Raw genomic sequence first — 19,619 nt, 5'->3', positions numbered from 1 at the left:
AGAGTTGGTCAAACCAGACTGTAATAAATCCCTGAAAAGAACTAATTACAGACTATGTGCTGTGAACGACTCTCAGCTACTACCACATTAAATTTCACCTCAGTATCTGGTAAACTGACTAATTTATAGTAATTTGATTAGCTGTGGTGGCCATCTTGGATTGAATTAACTTCAAGAGTTTATCAGCAGTAGATGTACCTACATCCGGTAAATAAATTCTGAAAGTTTCAATAAAATCCAACGAGTGGTTTACGAGATATTTTGCTAACAGACAGACCGAGTTGACTCCAAACAGTTAAAAGGGCAAAATGTTAAAACAGATATTCTACAATCTGTTGGTGCTCAGAGTGTGTGCTGGGGATCAGTCTCAGCTACCGCCACACCAAATCTTAGGTTACTTTCTGTTAAAATGACTGAGTTATAAGCATTTTTGTTTTTTTGACGTTAGCATGGCCATGACAGCCATCATGGACTGGGCTGGCTTCAAAAAATAATCAGTTTTAGAGATGCATCCGAAGATCGTTTGCTGAAAGTTTTATTCAAATCTGTGCAGTGGTTCATGAGATATTTTGCTAACAGACACGGGCAAAAACACGATCCCTCGCTTGGCGCTACAAGGAAATGGCAGCTTATAGTTGAACTTGAGAGGAAAACTTAAAATACTTCTTTGTGTTGCTTTAATTAAAAAAAAAAGGTTCCAAAAAGTCCATAAATATGCAAACTGTGCTGCTTTTACAGCGACTGGGAAGCTCTTAAAAAGGAGAATTAGTGAAAGAATCGAACAAACAAAGATTACAGACATTAAATAAAAGCCGACATGAGTTCTGTTTACGGTAAGACTTCCTGGGATTTAAAAGTAATTAATATAAGATCCTCACCTTAAACTCTTCTGCTCACTTCGACGTCCTGAATCAGCAAATAATTACAACTTTACGTCTTAAAACACACAAAAGGCAAACATTTCATTGTACAATAAACCTTTAATAAATAGTTCATCATTAGTTTCCCGTATTTACATAATAACCACGGTTTACTTACGTTGCCATACATGTTTCTTGGCTAATTTTAGGCACACAGAAGGGATTCAGGCCACAAACCACATTGTACTAAAAAATAAAGAGTGGCTAGCAGGTAATTCTGGAGAAATATCGAACTGCACCGTACAACCAAATAAGACGAGGGAGGTGGCCGTCTCCTTGAGCGATAAATATTTACATTTACTGTTGGTACAGGTGGTTTTTGTACATTTACAGTCATCGGGGCGCGCACGGGGGCTGGTGCAGAATCCTACCAGGTTACATCGGCCCAACTCGATGAGAAAAAAGGGATTTTTATTAACGAACCCTCTGAAAGAATAATAAAAAAACAAAAACAAGTCAGAATGATGAGGGTGGCTGATGTGTACAGTTTGATGTGAAACATTCAGAGATTATTTTGAGGGAACACACACACACACAGCAAAAAAACAAAAATAAAAGTTGAAATGCTTGTTATTAAATGAAGACTGAAGAGGCAGATGGGAGATATCCTATTGGGTGTCGTCTTAAAAAAAAAAAAGCTACTTAAAATTAGCATTAAAACTTAAATTAGAGCAACATTAAGACAAGAGAAAACGAAAACAAAGCAACCGAGACGACACACGAAGCAGAGCAAACAATTTTGGCACAAAATCTGACACCTTTCGGTTCAGAATCGGCGTTAAAGCTGCCGTTCGACTGGAGAGGCATTAACCAATTCAGCGGCGGGACATGAACAAACGCTAAGTTTAAAAAAAAGAAAATCTGCTGGCAAAAAAACAAGCAAATAAATGTTGTTTAAGAGCTGCAGCTGAGGTGTGCCACCTACAGGCGACAAACACACCAGACCGTGACATCTGAATGATGTCGACGCGTTAATTTCAGGTTTTTAACGTCGTCTAGAATTAAAGTTTTAAAGTCGACAGGAAACGAAATGCTATTTTTCTTCAAACACTGACAGTTAAATCTGGGAAACTAAGCTTCTGATGAACGCCAAGACAAAAGGAACGTCTTCTAGTTTATTGTAGTTGTTGAAAATATAAGACCTTTTAAAACCAAAAAAAAGTGGAATTACACACAAAGACAAACGGGGGAGAAAAAAAAACAAAAAAAAGAAAATTAAAGCAGGTTTTCTTTCCTCGCCTCTAAGGTTTGACATCATCTAAGCCGCTGCAGCTTCAGGTCTAATAGTCACATAGTTTACAGGAGCTTCGGTGCAAAAAAAATAAATAAATAAAAAAGAAAGATTTGTTTCTACACGCAGTTAAGGACGTCGGAAGGAGCTGCAGAGAGACGCTGAAGGTGGAGGCTCACTGAACGGCTGGTCACTTCGTCGCCGTCTCTCTTGCAAGTTTTGAGTCACCGACAGTCGCAGCTCAGGGAGATACCACCATAAGCTTTGACCAGGTCTGATCTGAAAAAATAAAAAGCTCTTCGTGGAGGCAGGCGAATAAAAACCTCTGCTCTTTGCACACATATCAAGTAATTGTGTGGGATGGATGTGTCAGAACAGACCTGTGGTCCAGCAGCACCTCCCGGCCTGTCAGCATAAGAAACACAGTGTAGTGTTTCTTACGCTGAAGACAAAACTAAAACCTCTTAGCTTCCAGCCTTCCTTACAATTTTAAATTACTCAGCTGGATCTCTGCTTCCGTGTGTAAAACGTAACACCATGAAGCAAAACTACAGACGGGAACCACATGAAGTGAAATGTTTGGTCTGTTTGGGCCAACAGTATCAACACGGAGGAGCTAAAGCATCTGTGGGCTTAAATATCTACTCTGATGACAAAGCTGGTCTCTTTCACAAAACTCTGAAAAACAAAAGGTGGTTCTGATGATTATATTTCTGCCAAAAGTTGTTACACACTCCAACCTCGAACACGAGACACCATAAAGGTCAGTTAGTTGCTACATGTCGTTACCGTCCCGGGTTGAACTGGATCACTGGCCAACTCTCAGGGACCGTACGGAACCAGAACCCTGCCCTTCATGACACTTATCCTTCCACTTGTCACTGATATACTCCGATGATGATAATTCGACATGCTGACAACAAGGCCCCGGCTTCAAATGGCCCCCAGAGGCTTTTGAAATAAAAAAAACCAAGGTTCTGTAAGCCCGATGGTCATAAATGTCAGGAAACAAAGAAACGGGTAGGGCGCGATTACAAAAGAATAAAAAGTGTCTTCCAGCTCCGATGGGAGCAATAGGGTGAAGATTACAGAGCCTTCTCAGACCGCGGTCTTCATACAGGTTATGCAGTGTCTCTAGATTCTCGTGGTTAAGTCACTTCAAGGCAACATTTGTTTCTTGAATTAAAAACTTGAAGCACAACTAGCTTTCAGTTCAAACGGAGAAAAATATACAACCCAAACTGTACTACGAATCTAAAGAAATGCAAGTAAACATTGAAGAAAAAAAAAACAACAACAAGAGTTCAGCTGATAAAGTGGTCTCGTTCCTGCACTCCTCCCTGCAGGAAGAGAAGATATTCAGACAAACCGTGGTCCTAAACGAAGCTTATTGGATCTGAACTGTTCGGCCGTCCTGGACAGGATCAGGCAGCGGATCTTCCACACTCCTCTCACAGTTTAAAGTCGCTGTGCTTTCCTCGCCGTGTGCGCAGAGGTGGACCCGGGTTCCCCTTTCCTGGACACGTCAACAAGCTTCGGAACAGGTCAGCTCGTGACAGAGATGTTTGCTGAACAGGGTCGCCGCTTCACTATTGTAAGAGCAATATCAAGACTCACACAGGTATTTAGTAACATTTGAGATAAACCCCACTCTGAGCAAACCAAACATGGGTTCCGTTTTGTACCGGTGGCTTGAGCCGTGGCGTTTTCCGCTAATTTTCACCAAAAACTGGAGTCCAACTGAGCCGTGTCTCTTTTACACGCAAACTTTTTAACTGCACCCTAAAACAAACAAAACACAAACAAAAAAATATCCTAAATCCAGCCTCTTTCTTACAGGATCTTTAGAAAGTTCTCAAAAAAAAACCCTGTTTTTCGAAAGAAAACGGCTGCTAAGGATGGAGCACCCATGTTTGTGCTGTGGACACAAGCGCACGATCACCAGCTCCTCTTCACGGCCTGAGGGGCGTCCATGTGGTGAAATGTGTGCATCTGTCCGTGTGTGGAGGGTCCATACGGGGTAAAAGCGAGGGAGTCTGCCCCCTTTAGCTGAGGTTATACGCTGCTGTCCTCCAGCAGCGGCTCCTTGCCCTCCGCCCCGCTGCCCTGGGGGCTGTGGGAGTGACTCTGTGCCCCGTTGCTGTGCTTCTTGTAGGCGCCGGGCCTCAAGCCGGGCCCGGTGTGCTCAGGGATGAACAGGGCCACCAGCAGAGACAGCAGCACCGAGCACGCGCCGAAGAGAAACGGAGGTCCCGGGATGATGGCACTCTGAGGAAAACACAACGGGGTCCGTTAGCGTGCGGCCCGTCAGGCTCAGAGACGATGAAACACAAGAAAACAGAGCTCACCTCATCAGTGGGGTTGGCCATGTTGGATTTGGCACCTTTTTCCGAGCCGTCCGTGTCAGAAAGCTCCACGTGGAACAAATAAAAGACGAAGCCGTAGAGGGCAGGGCCCAGACCGTTACACAGCCCCCGAATTCCAGTGATCATCCCCTGGACGACACCTACACACGAGACACGCAGAAGAGGTGGTGTTCTTGTAAACAAGGGAAAGCACACAACGTAACCTGAACTTGTTTGTTTTTCTAACCGCAGTGAAACATCTTATTTATTCATGAGTCAGAGTTCAGTGACTGGAGGTGGCTGCGACTACTGGACACTAGCTGGTGACTCAAAATACAGATATTTTCATTTGCAGTCTCACTGAGTTCTGACTGTTTGTGTACAAGCCCCCAGCGAGCCGTGTGGCTGCATTCTGAGCAGCCAATTATTGAAAGGAACGGGTTATTTATGTGCAAAGCTCTCAAAGCTGATTTCTAAGCTGTGCACCTTATTTTGTTGCCCGCCTCGACCCACTTTGTACCCACCTTCGCAAACGCCACCGGATTTAATCTACTGGAGCACACTTCTGAACCAGTTTTCCGTAATTATTATTGATCATCAGCACGTGTTTTTAGACCTGGACATTAACTTTAAATGTTTTCTGTCAGAGGAGAGCTGATGCTGGTATCAAAATACAGCTCTAGAGCTCGTGAGACGGGTTCAAGATGCCCAGAAATTTTTTGATCCTGTTCAAAATTCAAGTGACGAGGAATGGAAAGAACGCAAACGTTTCGAGACATTTTGCTCAAGCAAAAGAAAGTTTGGAAAGCTTTTGTTTCTCACTGACACATACAGCATTTTTGAGCAGATACACAATAATTTAAAGCAAAATAATTTTGTTTGGTAGTAAAATATGCTGACAAAAACGAGCGAGACTCACCTTGCTGGTCAGGGTCTGCATTACGGGACACGATGGCGCTGATGGCAGGGAAGGTGATGCTGGACATGGCTGCAACGGCTCCAGCTGCCCACATCATCCTACAAGCAAAAATAACTTGTGTTAGAGGATTTTATTTTCTAAAACATGTCCTTTAAAGGTAAAGCAGAAACCATGAACAATAACAACACCCAGCGTGTGTTTGCACTTCATGATAAAATGATAATTAAAGCTAAATGTGGCCTCAGAAGTCCCAGATAATTTTATTTCAGAGGCTTTAACAGACACTGTTTTCTATTCTTTCTGAACAAAGGGAGCCTTATTTCTTCAGTGCATAATATGACCAACTTGACCTTTATTTAATTTAATTCCTGCTGTATTGAACAAAGTGGGGAGGAGCTTTCTTTCTTCTCAAGACCAAAACAACGAGAGACAGGAGAAATGAAACAGATTCTCATGTTTGTTGGTGGTTTATTAAAAAAAGCTCACTAATATCATTTAAAAATACACTGACTTTCAAATTTTAATTTCCATAAAAACAGGAATTCATTTCACCCCTTAAATAAGACAAAAACCTATATTTTACATTGCTGGCACCTTTGAGGAGCTAAAAAATCCTTTTTAAAGGCTACAGTTCCCTCTAGTGGTGGGTTGGGGTAACTACAACTAAAATTCTTAGTTTTAAACTGAATTAAAACCAGAAAATACTACATCTCCATTTTAACTGAGAACAGTTGATCCCATTTCAGCTTATTGGAATAATTACCTCAGTCTGACAATGACTCTGAGCCACTATCAGACAAATAAATAAATACCTGCACATAAATGGAGGTAATTATTATTATAGTCTTCCAAACTATAATAGTTATTTTTTTCTTTTTATGTAGCATTATTATTTTTAGGCTGGGTCCTTCCTTCTTGTCTTACCAGAAAAAAAAATTCACTCACCAGGGTTGAGAGCCAAAGCCGTACCAGGCTAGCTGGAGGATCTGGAAGCCGAGGCCGAGCAGGATTGTGTTTTTATTTCCTATCGAACGCATCAGGATCCCCAACACGACCGTCTGAGGAAACAAGTAACACAAGGTGGTTTGTTTGTGGGTGATCAGACGCAGAATTCACTCAGATCGTTCCTGAAAACTGACCGAATAAGACCTGAAAAAGCATAGGCTCAGTTTATTTGCTCATATCGGATGTTTTTGCGTGGTTGCTCAGATTAGAATTTAAATGTGACCACCACTTCTGCAAAGTTTTTTTTAGTTTTTTCTCAATTAAATCACAAGTGAAAGGACTTACTTAAAAAACAAATGTAATTTCTAAATGAGTTGAGCTTCAGAAGAACAAAAAAGGGAACCTTTCACAATTTCATAACATTTCCCAGACAACATCTAACTGATTAAAACAACAGATTTTATAAAAAGACCAAAAAACAGGAAGTCAAATCACACGAGGATTTGAGAGAAGCTCATAATAAGCTCATAATCACGTACCTGTGCTAATATTGAGAGGATTCCTACTACTGCTATAAAGGCAGCCACCGTCTCTGAGGAGAAGCGTATGACCTGAAGGAAAGAAGGATTCAGATAAGACAAGTTAGGACATGAAGCATCTATAAACACAAAGCCTCCTTTACACACTTCTTTAATAAACTACAAACAAAGAGAGCCACACTTTTTGGTCCTGGTTATTTTAAGTCAGATATTCAGCTCTTTTATGAGCTTTCATACAGTCAGCAGTAAGAGGTTTGTAATTTATGCTGATATAAAAGCAAAGGCAGGTGATAAACCAGGTTTGGAAAAAAAAAAGGGGGACATAAGGCGTGGTGAGTAATGCCATCCTTGTGCTCCAGATTCGTGGCTCCGTTTTCTCCCACAACGTTTAAAGATCAGTGTGGAGTCGGGTACGGCCGACCTGCTGAACTGGCTGATCGGCTCCGTTTGATCTGAAGCTAAAAAACAAAACTGTCACGCCTTATCAGTCCATCGAGGAGCTGCCTTCAGCCTCCAGTTGCTGGAGCTGCTGTTTCTCACTACCTGTGTTTGTGGTTTTCCTGCCACCAAACAAACTCGTTTTTCTTATTGGAGCCCAGCAAACACGCTCTTATCTTTAAGCAACTTGGACATCTGTTCTTTTCCATTTCTGTTTGTTACACTGAGATTCCTGTCATTTCTTCCCACAGTGGCAGTAAAGTTTTTATAAGGCTGCACAAAAGACAAAAGTATGAGGTGATCGCAAACAGACAAACCATACCAACCTGACAGCTTTATGACCGCTAATTAAGTTCTGCACAGTCATTTTATGCACTTGTTCATTTTATATTTTAGATCACTCTGAGCACATACTATTCCATCTAGAGTTATTTTTGTCTTTTCGTACTCACTCTGGACTCAATAACACACGTATTCTCAAATTTTGAATCCTGAATGTCATCGTCGTTCACAAATGAAAGGTTCTGAAGCAAGAGGTTTGGACACGGCGTACATCTGGGTGAGCCCTTTTCTCCTCCACGTAAAGACGCAGGAAGTGAGCACGGATCATCCATAACATTATGACCACTGAAAGCTGAAGGGACGATGAGAGCCTGTTCCATCTAAGGTTCCCTCCAGTACTGGAGCTGATGTAGCTCATGGTGCTGGTAACGTTGATACTATTTGCAGTACAAAGAAGTCAACGCCCAGAGTACATTGACATGTCTCGTGTATAGGGCTGGACAGCTGCAAACTCATCATGGTATCTTATGCTGACAATCCCAACGCTCGAGATCACAGAGCAAAGGAAGACGATATTTTACATGTTGTTACTTGAGGAAACGTATAGCACCACGATCAGTTTAAGGGACGAGGGAAACCTTGGGTGCTGCGATCTGTAATATCTCACAGAAGTGTTTGTGACCAAATGCCCAGTGAGCCGTGTGACGGTCCAAGAATGGTTTGAAGGTTACAAGTTGGAGATGTTGACTTTGCACACAGATGATCTTTAAAAAGTCCTGAACAAACAAGCCTGCCCCATAAAGTCTCCTCCTGTGAACTTAGAGGAGTTAAAGGATCAGATCAGGTCATCAGAGGTCTAATGGAGTCCATATTTAAATCAAGCAAGGCAGTGTTTTTAGTGTCTAAACTGTGTTTTTGGAGAACAATTTAAGCGTTTATTTCTCGAAGCGTGCAGGGAGGAAATGCAAAGCGTTACCTGTTTGAGATAGAGGAAGAAGCTAGAGTACTGTCCGGCTTCGGGGAGGTAGGAGAGAAACACTGTGATACAGATGAGGAGCACCGTGGAGTCCTGGCCCACTTTACGCAGAGACTAAACAGGAAAACAGCAAAAACGACGTTAAAATGTGGTTTCAACGATGGCTGTAAACTAACGTGTCACACTAAAAACCTAGAAAAAATATAATACGTTACATAACACTCTTGGATTAAACTGTGGGTGGCATGATTGACCAATAATAATGTCCAAAATGTTGCCAAAAAACAAAAACAAACTGATTTTAAAGCATTTCTGAGTTTAAATGTGATGTCCAGGAACTTCTTTTAATACTAGTTTAAACACAATGAGGGAAAAACGACAAATTAAGATGCATAAAAATGTTTTTTTTACTTTAGATTAATTTAAACAAGTAGTTTAGTTTTAAAAAGCTGATTTCAGGCAGGTTGGTTTTTATGTATTCAGATGCTTTTTGTTGAAGGGTCTGTTTACAAACTGAAAGAGGCAAAGATGCACTTTTGTCATTAATATAACTACAAATAAGTAAATAATCAGTTTAAAATGTTTTTTAAATTTTGAACAGGGTGTTTAACCCACCTTGCAAAACTCAAATACTTTTGTAATCACTAATAAAAAGTTAAGGAACTAAAAGTGTAAAGTTTAAAGGCCAGTTCAGTCTTCTATTATTAGGGCCTCTTGTTGGGTTATTACGTGACTTAAACACATAAATAAATCATTTTTTTGGTAATTCATTCTTCCTGCTTCAAGCGTTCAAATCCCCTTCAATCATACTTTGTTTGGGAACAGACTCCACAGTATAATGTTCTATAAAAGTTAAATTAAACTGTTACAAACTTCTATAAGTCTGTAGTTATTCAGTTTAAACTATGCCTTTGGTGAATTCTGTACTTAAATATTAGCTTCACATAAAAAACAAAAGGTCATTTATTATTAATAAACTATATACTAAAGAGATTTACGGTTTAAAATGAATCATTTTTCCTTGTACAGTCCTGAGAACTAAATCTCATCTTATCTCGTGTCTAAATCCATTTTCTTACACCACAGCCTCTCCCCATTTCCTTACCTTACTGTATGATAATTGTTTTTACATATAAAAAAGCTGAAAGTTTTGCACCCAATCAGTGCTCGGTTTGTTATAGTTAATCAGAATGTAAGCTCAGCCGCCAACTCTAAATAAAAACCACGCAGTCGAATGTTTTCGCTCCAAACAGGTAACAGGTGAGACGCCTAATCTGTTTGTTGATTTCAGCCACATTCTGAAGCTTTAACTTTGCTTAACAACAAGGTGGAGACACCACCCGTTTGTTGATGTGCAGTGAGGAAACGTGTTCACACACACGTTACATATCACACAACAAACTGCTGTTTGTGTGTCCAGAGAAGAGCTGAGTCAGCGCTCACAGCATCGTTCTCCCGTTTAGTTTCTTTTAGTTAAACTCTACTTTTGTCTTATGCTACGTTAAGCTTTTAGCTGCTATTTTTAACTCCTGTTTTGCTAATTTTAGCTACAGTTTTTAATTGAAGTTTTAGCATTTGTCTTAATTCTTTTACCTAGTTATCCCAATTTTAGCATCTGCAATCCTAATTTTAGCTATTGCTTTGCAGATTTTACCATTACCATCTTAATATAGCTACAGTTTTGTCAACTTCAGCTTTCAGCAACTGTTTTACTGATTTTAGTTCTTAGTTTTAGTTCTACATTTTTGTTAATTTCTGTTTATAGCGAGTTTTATTAAATTCAGCTTTAAGCTAAGTTTTTTCAATTTTAGCTTTTAGCCACTGTTTTCTTCATTTTAGCCTTCAGCCACAATTTATCTAATGTTAGCTTTCAGCAACTGTTTTGCTAATTTCAGCTTTTAGCTACAGTTTTGTTAAATTTTGTTTTAAACTACAGTGTTGCCAAATTCAGCTTTAAGTTTAGTCTTTTGATTTTAGCTTTTAGATAGTGTTTGGCTAATTGTAGCTTCTGTTCTGGTTCAGCCCTCAGCATTCACGCTGTAGTTTTAACAGTGTTGATGCTCACAGCAAAGGGATCTGCCTGTTCCCAGGAGATAGGCGCTCCCCACGATGCTGGCCTCATTTTCTCAGGCAGTGACTCCGGCACCGCCACCAGGATGAAGCAGATGTCAAGGAGCGCGATGGCTGTGGCTAAAACCACCACCAGCGTGTCGCCGTACGCCTCAGACAGATAGGCCCCGATGGCCGGACTGGTGACGAGGCTGGCCGCGAAGGTGGCAGATACCTAAGAGCAGAGCGAAGACCAAACAAGGTCAGAGAAACAGGAAGATGACTCTGACAGCGTTACAGGAAGTGATGAACTGTCACAACTGCTTTCAACCATTTCCTCACCAAGCCGTAAGCTGTGCTCCTCTCATGCTCCTGCGTGATGTCTGCCACGTAAGCAAAGATCACAGAGAAGGTGACGGCAAAAACACCAGACATGGAGATGACTGCGAAGTACCACCTGAAAAGAAGGAAACCGACTCAAAATAAAACTAAAAATGACTGCATTAGAATTTGTATCAAGACTTTAGCTTCTGCCCTTTAATGTGTGATTGTTGTGACTTTTTGGTCTCACCATGGACTGATCTTCATCAGAGGAATTGGTGCACATGTGAAGAAGACCGTTAGCAGCAGGAAGGACTTGCGTCCCCATACGTCTGACAGCGCTCCAATCAGAGGAGCACTCAGGAACGATAAAAGACCCTGAGAGAGACGACACACAGGTTTTGGTTGAAGGACTGACAGCTGGATGTATGGCAGGAGCAAAACAAAAACACCTGAATTCAAAGTTATTACTGCAAGGTTTTTATACTGCAATCGACATGCAATGAATCATTATTACTCAGCCGGACAAATTTAAACAAATCACACATCTACAGCTCTTCAGGGGTAGCTCTGAGTCGCTCTACAACTGCAGCTTAGTCTAAATAAAAACCTGAAATCTGAGAAAACCAAAGAATAATGAAACACCCACAACTGTGATGGATATAATGACTAAGAAGGTGAGAAGAAAGATGATCTTTAAAAAGTTCCTCTGATAACAGAACGTGTTTGCTTTTGTGTAGGAACAAAGAAATGTTGTTTTACGGTTTTTGCTTCAACCAAAAGAATACCTGACGTTCTAATATTACTCACTCTTGACCATTAAGAATAGAAGAACAGGATTTTTATTGTCATTCATCATGTTAAAAACATGAGAACAAAATTTGTTCCCCAGGAACCGGTGTTTAAAATCCCTGACAATAAATAACCTAAAATCCTTCAGTAAAAAGGTACATTCTGCAACCAAAGATCATTCCATTAAAACACAGGATTAAAAACACAGTAAGAACAATAAAACACCAGTATGAGTACGGAGGACAGCTTAAACCCCAGAGCTGATGAGCCTCACAGCCTCAGGGTAGCAGCTGCTGCTGTGGGAGGAAGGAGAACAGTTCTTGGCGGGGTGGGTGGGGTTCCTCATGATGTTCCCTGTTCTGTTCCTGCCTCTGCTGATGTAAATGTCCTCGAAAAGCAGAAGTCTGCCTTTTAAGAGTCTCTGAGCAGATTTAATCCTGTTTGCATCCTCCGTGAGAAGTCACAAAGTCGGCTCTCCGTCACGTGGTCGAGAAACAAAAACTGAGTCATTTTGTTCTCGTAGCAGCTTCGTCTGCTGCAGCGCGACACAAGGCCCGAGCCGAACTGTTTCTCCCAGGAGTTTACGTCAAATATCGTCTGATTGGTCAGAAGTTGCTGTGGGTGTGTTTTAGCTTTAATGAATCCATTTTGCTTCGGCTGCTCCGCTGAGAAGCAGCTGGAGGCTGTTAAAAATACAGCCGTCTTTACAAAACATAGAAACCAGTGGACTTAAAAAGAGCGCGGAGACGCAGGTGGCTCTTTGTGGCGCTGGCGGTCGGGAGGAAGTGCGCCTCGGCTGGTGCAGCGCACGGACACACTCCCCGTGTTCGCTCATTATTGTGCACCGGCAAATTCACAAATGCCAAACGGCGTGTTCCGTCTCAGTCTGTTTAATAAACACGTCTGGTCGCGATAAGGGAAGCAAAATTCTGTACAAGGACAGGGGAGTCAAGAAGCCGGCGGGAAGAAACCTGTTTTAAAGCTGCAGGAGGAGGGAGGAGCTTCCCGGGAGTTCTGATCTGTCTCATGTCTCATGGTGTGTGTGAAAATGAACAACTTGCAACCAAGTGACTGCAAACCAATGTCTTGAGGTCTTATGTAGCCTCCCGGAGCCTTTAATCACTCTTTGCAGTGCGTTCTTGTCAGCCGCAGAGCAGGTACTGTACTAAACAGTCATGCCAAAGGTCAGGACATTCTCCGCCACACATGGATAAAAAGAAGACAGCACAGCAGCGCCGAGGCCAGCCTGCTTCAGCCGTTGGTTAGCCTTTCTCACAATACGGGCTGTGTCCGCAGCCCATGTGAGGTCACTGGACAGGTGCAGACCCACGTATTTAATTGCGGTCACCAGCTCCACAGTCTTTACTCCAATAAAGATGGGAGAGGGAGTTTGTGCCCTCCTCAGTTTATCTGCCTCCCTCCTGAACAGAGACTCGTCATTGTTAGAAATCAGCCCAACAAAAACTGTGTCATCAGCAAACTTCACAACATGACTGCCCGGCTACCTTGCAGAGCAATCACATGTGAGCAGATGGTACGGTACAGGAGGGGGCTCAGGACACCCCTTTGTGGGGACCCCGTGTTTAGTATGATGGTGGTAGATGAGACACGGGCTGTGAGGCTCGTGCACTCTGGGTTTTAAACAACATCAAAAGAAAAGTAATTACAAGCATGTCCTCTTTACCTTTCTTTGAGAGTCACAGTCACTACACTAAAATAACTACCTTTAGCTTGAGTTTTTAGCACTTCAGCTTCAAAGGTGCTTCAGCTAAGCCAGTCTTTGACATAATTGGTAACCAGTTACTGTATATTTACAGGTGTCAACATGGTGAGCAGGGGGTCATTAGACTTTGCTGTGGTGCAGATGAATGTTAATTAGTGCCTCTTTGCTGCTGTGCTGCCTTATGAGAGAAGTTAAATGTGTTTATTATGTGATAAAGCCACAAGAAGAGCCAACAACTGCAAATGACATGAGGAAGAAACTCTTGTTTTGACACTTCGGTAAAAATTACTAACCATTTTCTTTACGCATAAAGCAAAACAAAACAGTAATTAAAAGTCAATTTATGCCTTATAAAAAAAAAGTTAACATGTAGGAGTGTGTGTTTTGTCACTTTGCATCTGCCACCTGCGATTTGACAATATGAAAACGATGACACAGTGTGAAGCCGAACAGAACCTCGTTAGTCCGTGTATTACCTTCACACCGTGAATAAGTCCATTCATCAGGAATGTGTGTTGGGGGAATGTCTGATGTAAAACCTGCAAAACAAACACAGATAAAGTCGGTGAAGCCACTTTATTCACAACGATGCTGGTAACCCACCTCACAAATGGCATTTCGCAAATTTACCCCAACATTCAGAAAATCCAATAAAAAAACAAAACAACTGCAAATATTTTATTGTGATCGAAGATTTAGAAAAAAAAAACTTAAAATAAACAAGATTTTTATAGTTTTAGACTGATACCTTATTCCTTACTGTATAATAATAAATCTCCAATTTTTCTGCTTAATTTATTTAGCTAGTTTTATCCCAAAGATCTGAACATACAGCACAAATTAGGACATTTAATGAATTTTGAGGTTGCTTTGAGCTCGTCTATATCGTGTGGCCAGTCTGACGTTTGGCTCTTCGAACATTACACGCTGCAGCTGTACGAACAGAAACGCCGGGCTCTCTCTGCAGACAAGCGTGGTTGACATTCCTCATGTGAGTACTAAATGCTGTTAAACCCTCCCTTATCAAGTCTGCAAACAACCTTCTCCTCATGACGTTACTCTGCGTTTGGATTCACCCCCAGCCCCAGTGAAGCTCTCTCTACAGGAGTAGGTCAATATTTTAGAAGAGAACAAATTCATCAGGAGGGTGAGACTTTAAAGCTGTTCTTTTGTTTATGGCGGACAGATAAACCAGCACTTTTATTTCTTCCCAAACGGTTCAGAAAATTGGCGAAGTGGCTGGTGTTATTTGTTTATAATGACACCAGGTTTATTGTCTCACTCTGCTCTACTGATGAGAACATTTATTTGTTTAAACAAATGTGTCAAAAAGTCAGAGTTTGGGTACATAAACTACAACTTTTTTAATCTCATTAGGGGGCACATGGTTATAACAGAAAATATATAAAAACTTAATGACAGAGTAATTACATTTTGAAAATTTGCTCCCTTAATTTTGGTTGAAATTGTAGGAAGGGCAAAAATATATTTTTGGGGGGAGTGTTGTAAAAAGTTACATAAAGAAAATAGAAAGTTGTGTTCTGTTTAGCCTCAAATTGAAACTTACCAAAGCATTATAAAATATATGCAGCCAGACAGTTACTGTGTGTCATAACACTTATCTTTGTTTGTATTAACGAGAGTGAGCGGTAAACAGTTCAATAAAATCCACAGAAGGTTTGGCTCAAAGTTCAAGCTGGTGTCATCGACACTGGTGTGGGAACACGATGCTTTAGTGTAGTTTAGAACATGTGGAGCTTGACCGACGATAACAGGATCTGGTTCTTGTTTAGGTCCGCAGAGGAAAAGCTTAAAGTATAGCTAAGAATCCCCTTTTCTTCCTCTGGGGATCAGTTACCAAACACACACAGATGTTAAACGTTCACTGTTGCTGTTGGATACTAATGAAGCAGTGTGCTCACTGGGAGCAGTGAAGCAGTTCCTCTCATCTTCAGGCGGCCTCTAATTAGTCGAAAATGCAAATTATGCCTCCGCCCAGAGATCGTAAGGGCCACAAACCCCTAATAATTAATACCGAACAGTTGCACATACATCTCTTCAAACAGGAGCCTGCTGAGAAGTAGGCATTTCAGAAGCCCGTCTGGTCCGCGTCACGTGGCTTACAGATGTTTACGCATAATCTGAGATACGTTTCTGCCAAAAAATGTTACTGAAAGGGCAAAGCGTGAAATAACAGCATCTTCATCAAAACTTGATTTCACTCAGATCCGACTACCCTGCTGGTATAAATGATGAAACTTTGTTTCAAGTCATTTGGCAAATCTTTTAGACAACATTTAAGAATCCGTCTGATTTCCAGCAGCGACATTTTGTAGGAGACTCGCCTTGTTCAAGATGCCCATAGCCAATGCTCACATTAAACTGATCACAGGCGCCACATAGTTCACAGAGGTGAAAATGTGGTGCAGCCAGTCTGTTCAGTATCTGCTCTGCGAGTTAACACGAACCAGTGACCCCATGATAAGCCTTTCTGAAAAAGCACCAGTACAATACAACAGTTTGATGCCCTTTTCAGACGCCTCGGTTCATTAGCACTTTTCAAAAACATCTGTCAAATGGATCATCTGATAAAAACGAATAAAAAAAATTATCCAGGTTTTTTCTGTCTGACTGATTGAAGATTCAATTATTCATAGACACTGATGGGCCTTGTGTGAATCGAGTCAATAGGAAACGCCACTCATTGGCTAAGGTTTCAGAGAAGAGAGAGAGAGGGAGAGATACAAAAAGGTTACGTTCGTTCACAGTCATATTCAGGCTTACCGTGAGCATCGGGGTGGTGAGGAGACCCCATGCAAAAAACTCCAAGAAAATGACCACCACGGCATGGTAAACACTGGGCTCACCGATTCCCTGAGGCTGAACAGAAACAGACAAACACAGAAAGGCGGTTAGGTGACAACCAACAATGACCTCCGTAAGCTTCGAAGTGCCCGTTGATGGAAGCACAATAACAGACTGAACTTTACACTGAAATCTATTTGCAGGCAGCTTCTGAAAAGTGATATAATATAGGAAGCATCGCCGGATCCTGTGGGAGAACCCGCAGCTGGGTGCGAGTGTTGAATTCACTTCTTTACACAGAGCAGCAATATCTGAAGCCAGCTGCTACAGTCCTGAATGCTGACCTAAACAAACCAAAAAAAAACACCTAATGACATCAAAAAAGCTGTGACGAGTATAAATCTAGTTACCACTGGTCGAAACGCACAATGATTCACACAGGTAATTTGAATGCTGTAAATAAACAAACTAGGGGAATTTTGTGAGTTCAAAATAATTTAAATAATCGATTCATTATAGTCAAAGTAAATAAAACTTAATGCTTTTAGAGATGCAAAACACAAAATTATTAAAACGCTTTATAAATTATATTCTAATCAAAACCCTGGAGAGCACAGTGGCTGTTTGAATCTATGTTTAAATACAGCATTAAATAAAAGAAAGCATCACAGAGAAATAGACAAATAAATAAACTGACCTATTGATTTAATCAGTCGATTTTGGCCACTTTAAAATACAATTGAAATCGGCCACGCCTGTACAGCACCTGCTACAACCAGCTCACTGTAGCCTACAATTTGGATGTTTTTAAGCGAGGATACTTTTCTTTATATAATTTGATTAAGCAATTATTGTAGTATTTTGTTAAAAGTAATATACATATTGACCCAAATTAAAACTATAAACAAAATTAATGTTGTATATCAGCAATCAGCTGCTCGGATTTCTAAAGATAGGATCAGCAAAAAACCCCTCAAATCAGTCGATCTTTATCACATCTGAACTGTGCTGCCCAACTCTGTCAAATATGTTTTTACAATGATGAGGGCATCAAGATTATTCCCTTCATCGTGATATTCATTTATCTTTGTTTTATCCTGTAAAATTAACAAATTTTAACAAAGATAACTTGCTGTACGTTAAAGCCACTGAGGAAAGTTTATTGGCCACTGTAAAAAGCAGACATATTGGCAATGAGTGAAATATAAATAACTCTATAAAACTGACTCCCTCGTGGAAAAGTCTCCTCACTTCTCAGTAAATCACTGTGTTGTAATGAAATCATGTTGCTGTGCAGCTAACGCAATTAGGCACGATAATTGTAACGACTATGAAATAGGCCAGGGCTAACTTTAGAACCCCCCTCCAACCCTTTTTTTTTTTTTTAAATTGGTCTTCCATTTATAATCAAATAAAACCAGTCAACAGTCCCGCTTGGGGTGCAAATCATATCTGCCCAGACAGTCCCCCCCTTCTTATTTGCAGTAAATGTCTACAATACCTGATTAGCTGATAAACTGGGAAACACTCTTTAACCCTTTCATAAGTATGACGAAACATCCCTTTTGTGAAACCGATGCTCAGCAATACATTAACTGTTATTGACCAACAAGCTTTAAACCTGTTATTTGCCATGGCTGGGCGATGAGCCGGTGCTTGAACGTGAAGCCATGATGTCTGAGTGGTTAGAGGAACCAGGCAGAATAATGAAGCAATAACAATTATAGGGACCAGAGCTACAGCATCTCAAATGTAGTCAGTGTGCGCAGGATTGTGGCGTTACAGCCGAGGGAACAAAACACGTGGCTCTTCCCTCTCCCTTCACATGTCTGACAATACTGTTTACACATAATTACACAACAAACAGGGCCGCATCACGCCATTTATGAACACCACATAAGACTCACCCTTTTCGCAACAGCCTCATTTAGGACTCAAATCTATTTATCACCTAAATTATTTAAATAACTAAAATAAAAACAATGAGTCCAGGTGATGTAACAAAGAACCAGGGAAGTGCAATCCTCCAAGTTGAGGACAATTTTGTCAAACTTTTACAGATGCAAACGATATGTTAACATTGACACAGAACAAAAGTCCAGAAATGTGAACAATGGCGTTTGTTTTTTTTTTTTTTTAAATTGTATACTCATTTAGACTACATTAAAACACTGCAGGGCAGGTTAGGGTCAATATTCATGATTCTTCTATAATGAGTCAGCTTGTTTTTAAACATTACCAAACCTAAATGCTCAGGTGTTTTGCCTGTGTATAAACAACATTACTGAGAAACTTGACTCACCTACTAAGAATCTACTCCCGGACAAGGACCTTATTTTGTTAATTTAACTTAACGAGAACAAAAGGGTGCTTGAAACACCATCAGGATGAAAGTTTTTTATAGTAAAACTGGTCAATAATAAACTCAATGAAAACACCATGGGAGCTTATATAGCATTTGTAGCTATGCGATACTGTCATATTTGGAGTATATAAATAATTGTGCTCGATAAGGTAATATTCAGGCTAAGTAAATATCTGTAATAAGACCCTATCAATTCAAGAAACATGTCGTTATCGCTGTCATTAGCCTGTTAGCGTTACCTGAGCTGACGTGTAAACGAGTAGCAGGCCAATGCTAGTTTACAGCTAGCATCTTAGCTCGGCGGTCTCATCAACACAGCCCGTTAACGTTACGTTCAACAGACACAAACAAAACGAGCTCAAACAGCTGTGCTTACACGAAACAAACAAGGCGTCCGTACATTACAGTATCCGAGAGCCAGCGTACTCCAACGGCAAGGTAAGTTAACGGAGAAAAAAATAAATATTTAACTCACACTTCCTCCATCTTTTATTATAATTTTCTTTGCAAGAAGAATGCTGCGGTTCAGCCGCTTCTTCTTCTTTTTCTCCCCCGTCATTGTTAACTTATGTCCATTCTTGTTGTCAAGGGCTCATCGTTTCTCCTACTAAAAGTAAAACAATACACTAATTTCGGCTACTAAGCTCATTACACTTCTACAGTCGGATACAGGCAGCTAGCAGGAAGCTAACTAAATGATGATTTCTCATCCCCACCTCACTTCAGCCCGTCTTCCTGTACTGACACGGACCCGCCCCGTTCAGCAAAATACTCGCTTGCGATTGGTTGTTTATTGAAAATGCGATGCAACTAGGAATCTGATTGGCTCTGGGGGAAGTTGGTGATCCGCACCTCACGTGGTGATTTGCGAGCATCACACCGCGGGTAACAAAGAGGAAATGCCATATATGGAGATTGTATGCGTTTATAAAAAAATAATGTACAAGATGTTCAATCATTTCCATGAAG

The 19,619-nt window shown here is 40.8% G+C and overlaps 1 protein-coding gene across 1 annotated transcript; it reads right to left on the bottom strand.

Annotated features, from left to right (window-relative positions):
* Nucleotides 1-960: 960 nt before the first annotated feature.
* On the bottom strand, nucleotides 961-19,373 carry mfsd14a2 (major facilitator superfamily domain containing 14A2). Its single transcript, XM_017411147.2, has 12 exons — nucleotides 19,126-19,373; nucleotides 16,265-16,360; nucleotides 13,957-14,019; nucleotides 11,216-11,343; nucleotides 10,987-11,101; nucleotides 10,661-10,879; nucleotides 8,596-8,709; nucleotides 6,900-6,971; nucleotides 6,361-6,473; nucleotides 5,416-5,513; nucleotides 4,500-4,657; nucleotides 961-4,419 (listed from the first exon to the last, which is right to left on the bottom strand). Exons 1-12 carry the CDS (start codon nucleotides 19,207-19,209, stop codon nucleotides 4,207-4,209), a joined length of 1,473 nt encoding a protein of 490 aa, XP_017266636.1. The 5' UTR covers nucleotides 19,210-19,373; the 3' UTR covers nucleotides 961-4,206.
* Between the last annotated feature and the right edge of the window lie 246 nt (nucleotides 19,374-19,619).

Source organism: Kryptolebias marmoratus, linkage group LG20 (assembly GCF_001649575.2).
Source record: "Kryptolebias marmoratus isolate JLee-2015 linkage group LG20, ASM164957v2, whole genome shotgun sequence".
Classification (NCBI taxonomy): Eukaryota; Metazoa; Chordata; class Actinopteri; order Cyprinodontiformes; family Rivulidae; genus Kryptolebias; species Kryptolebias marmoratus.
Note: the sequence above shows the minus strand (reverse complement) of the source record. Positions and strands in the feature narration are given on the sequence as shown.

Coding starts and splice junctions, on each gene's coding strand:
- mfsd14a2 (XM_017411147.2), bottom strand. CDS start 19,209: ATGACGGGGGAGAAAAAGAAGAAGAAGCGGCTGAACCGCAGCATTCTT. Junction 6,972..8,595: donor TCTTCCTCTATCTCAAACAG/GTAACGCTTTGC, acceptor TCTTTCCTTCAG/GTCATACGCTTCTCCTCAGA. Junction 4,658..5,415: donor TGCAGACCCTGACCAGCAAG/GTGAGTCTCGCT, acceptor TCTCGTGTGTAG/GTGTCGTCCAGGGGATGATC.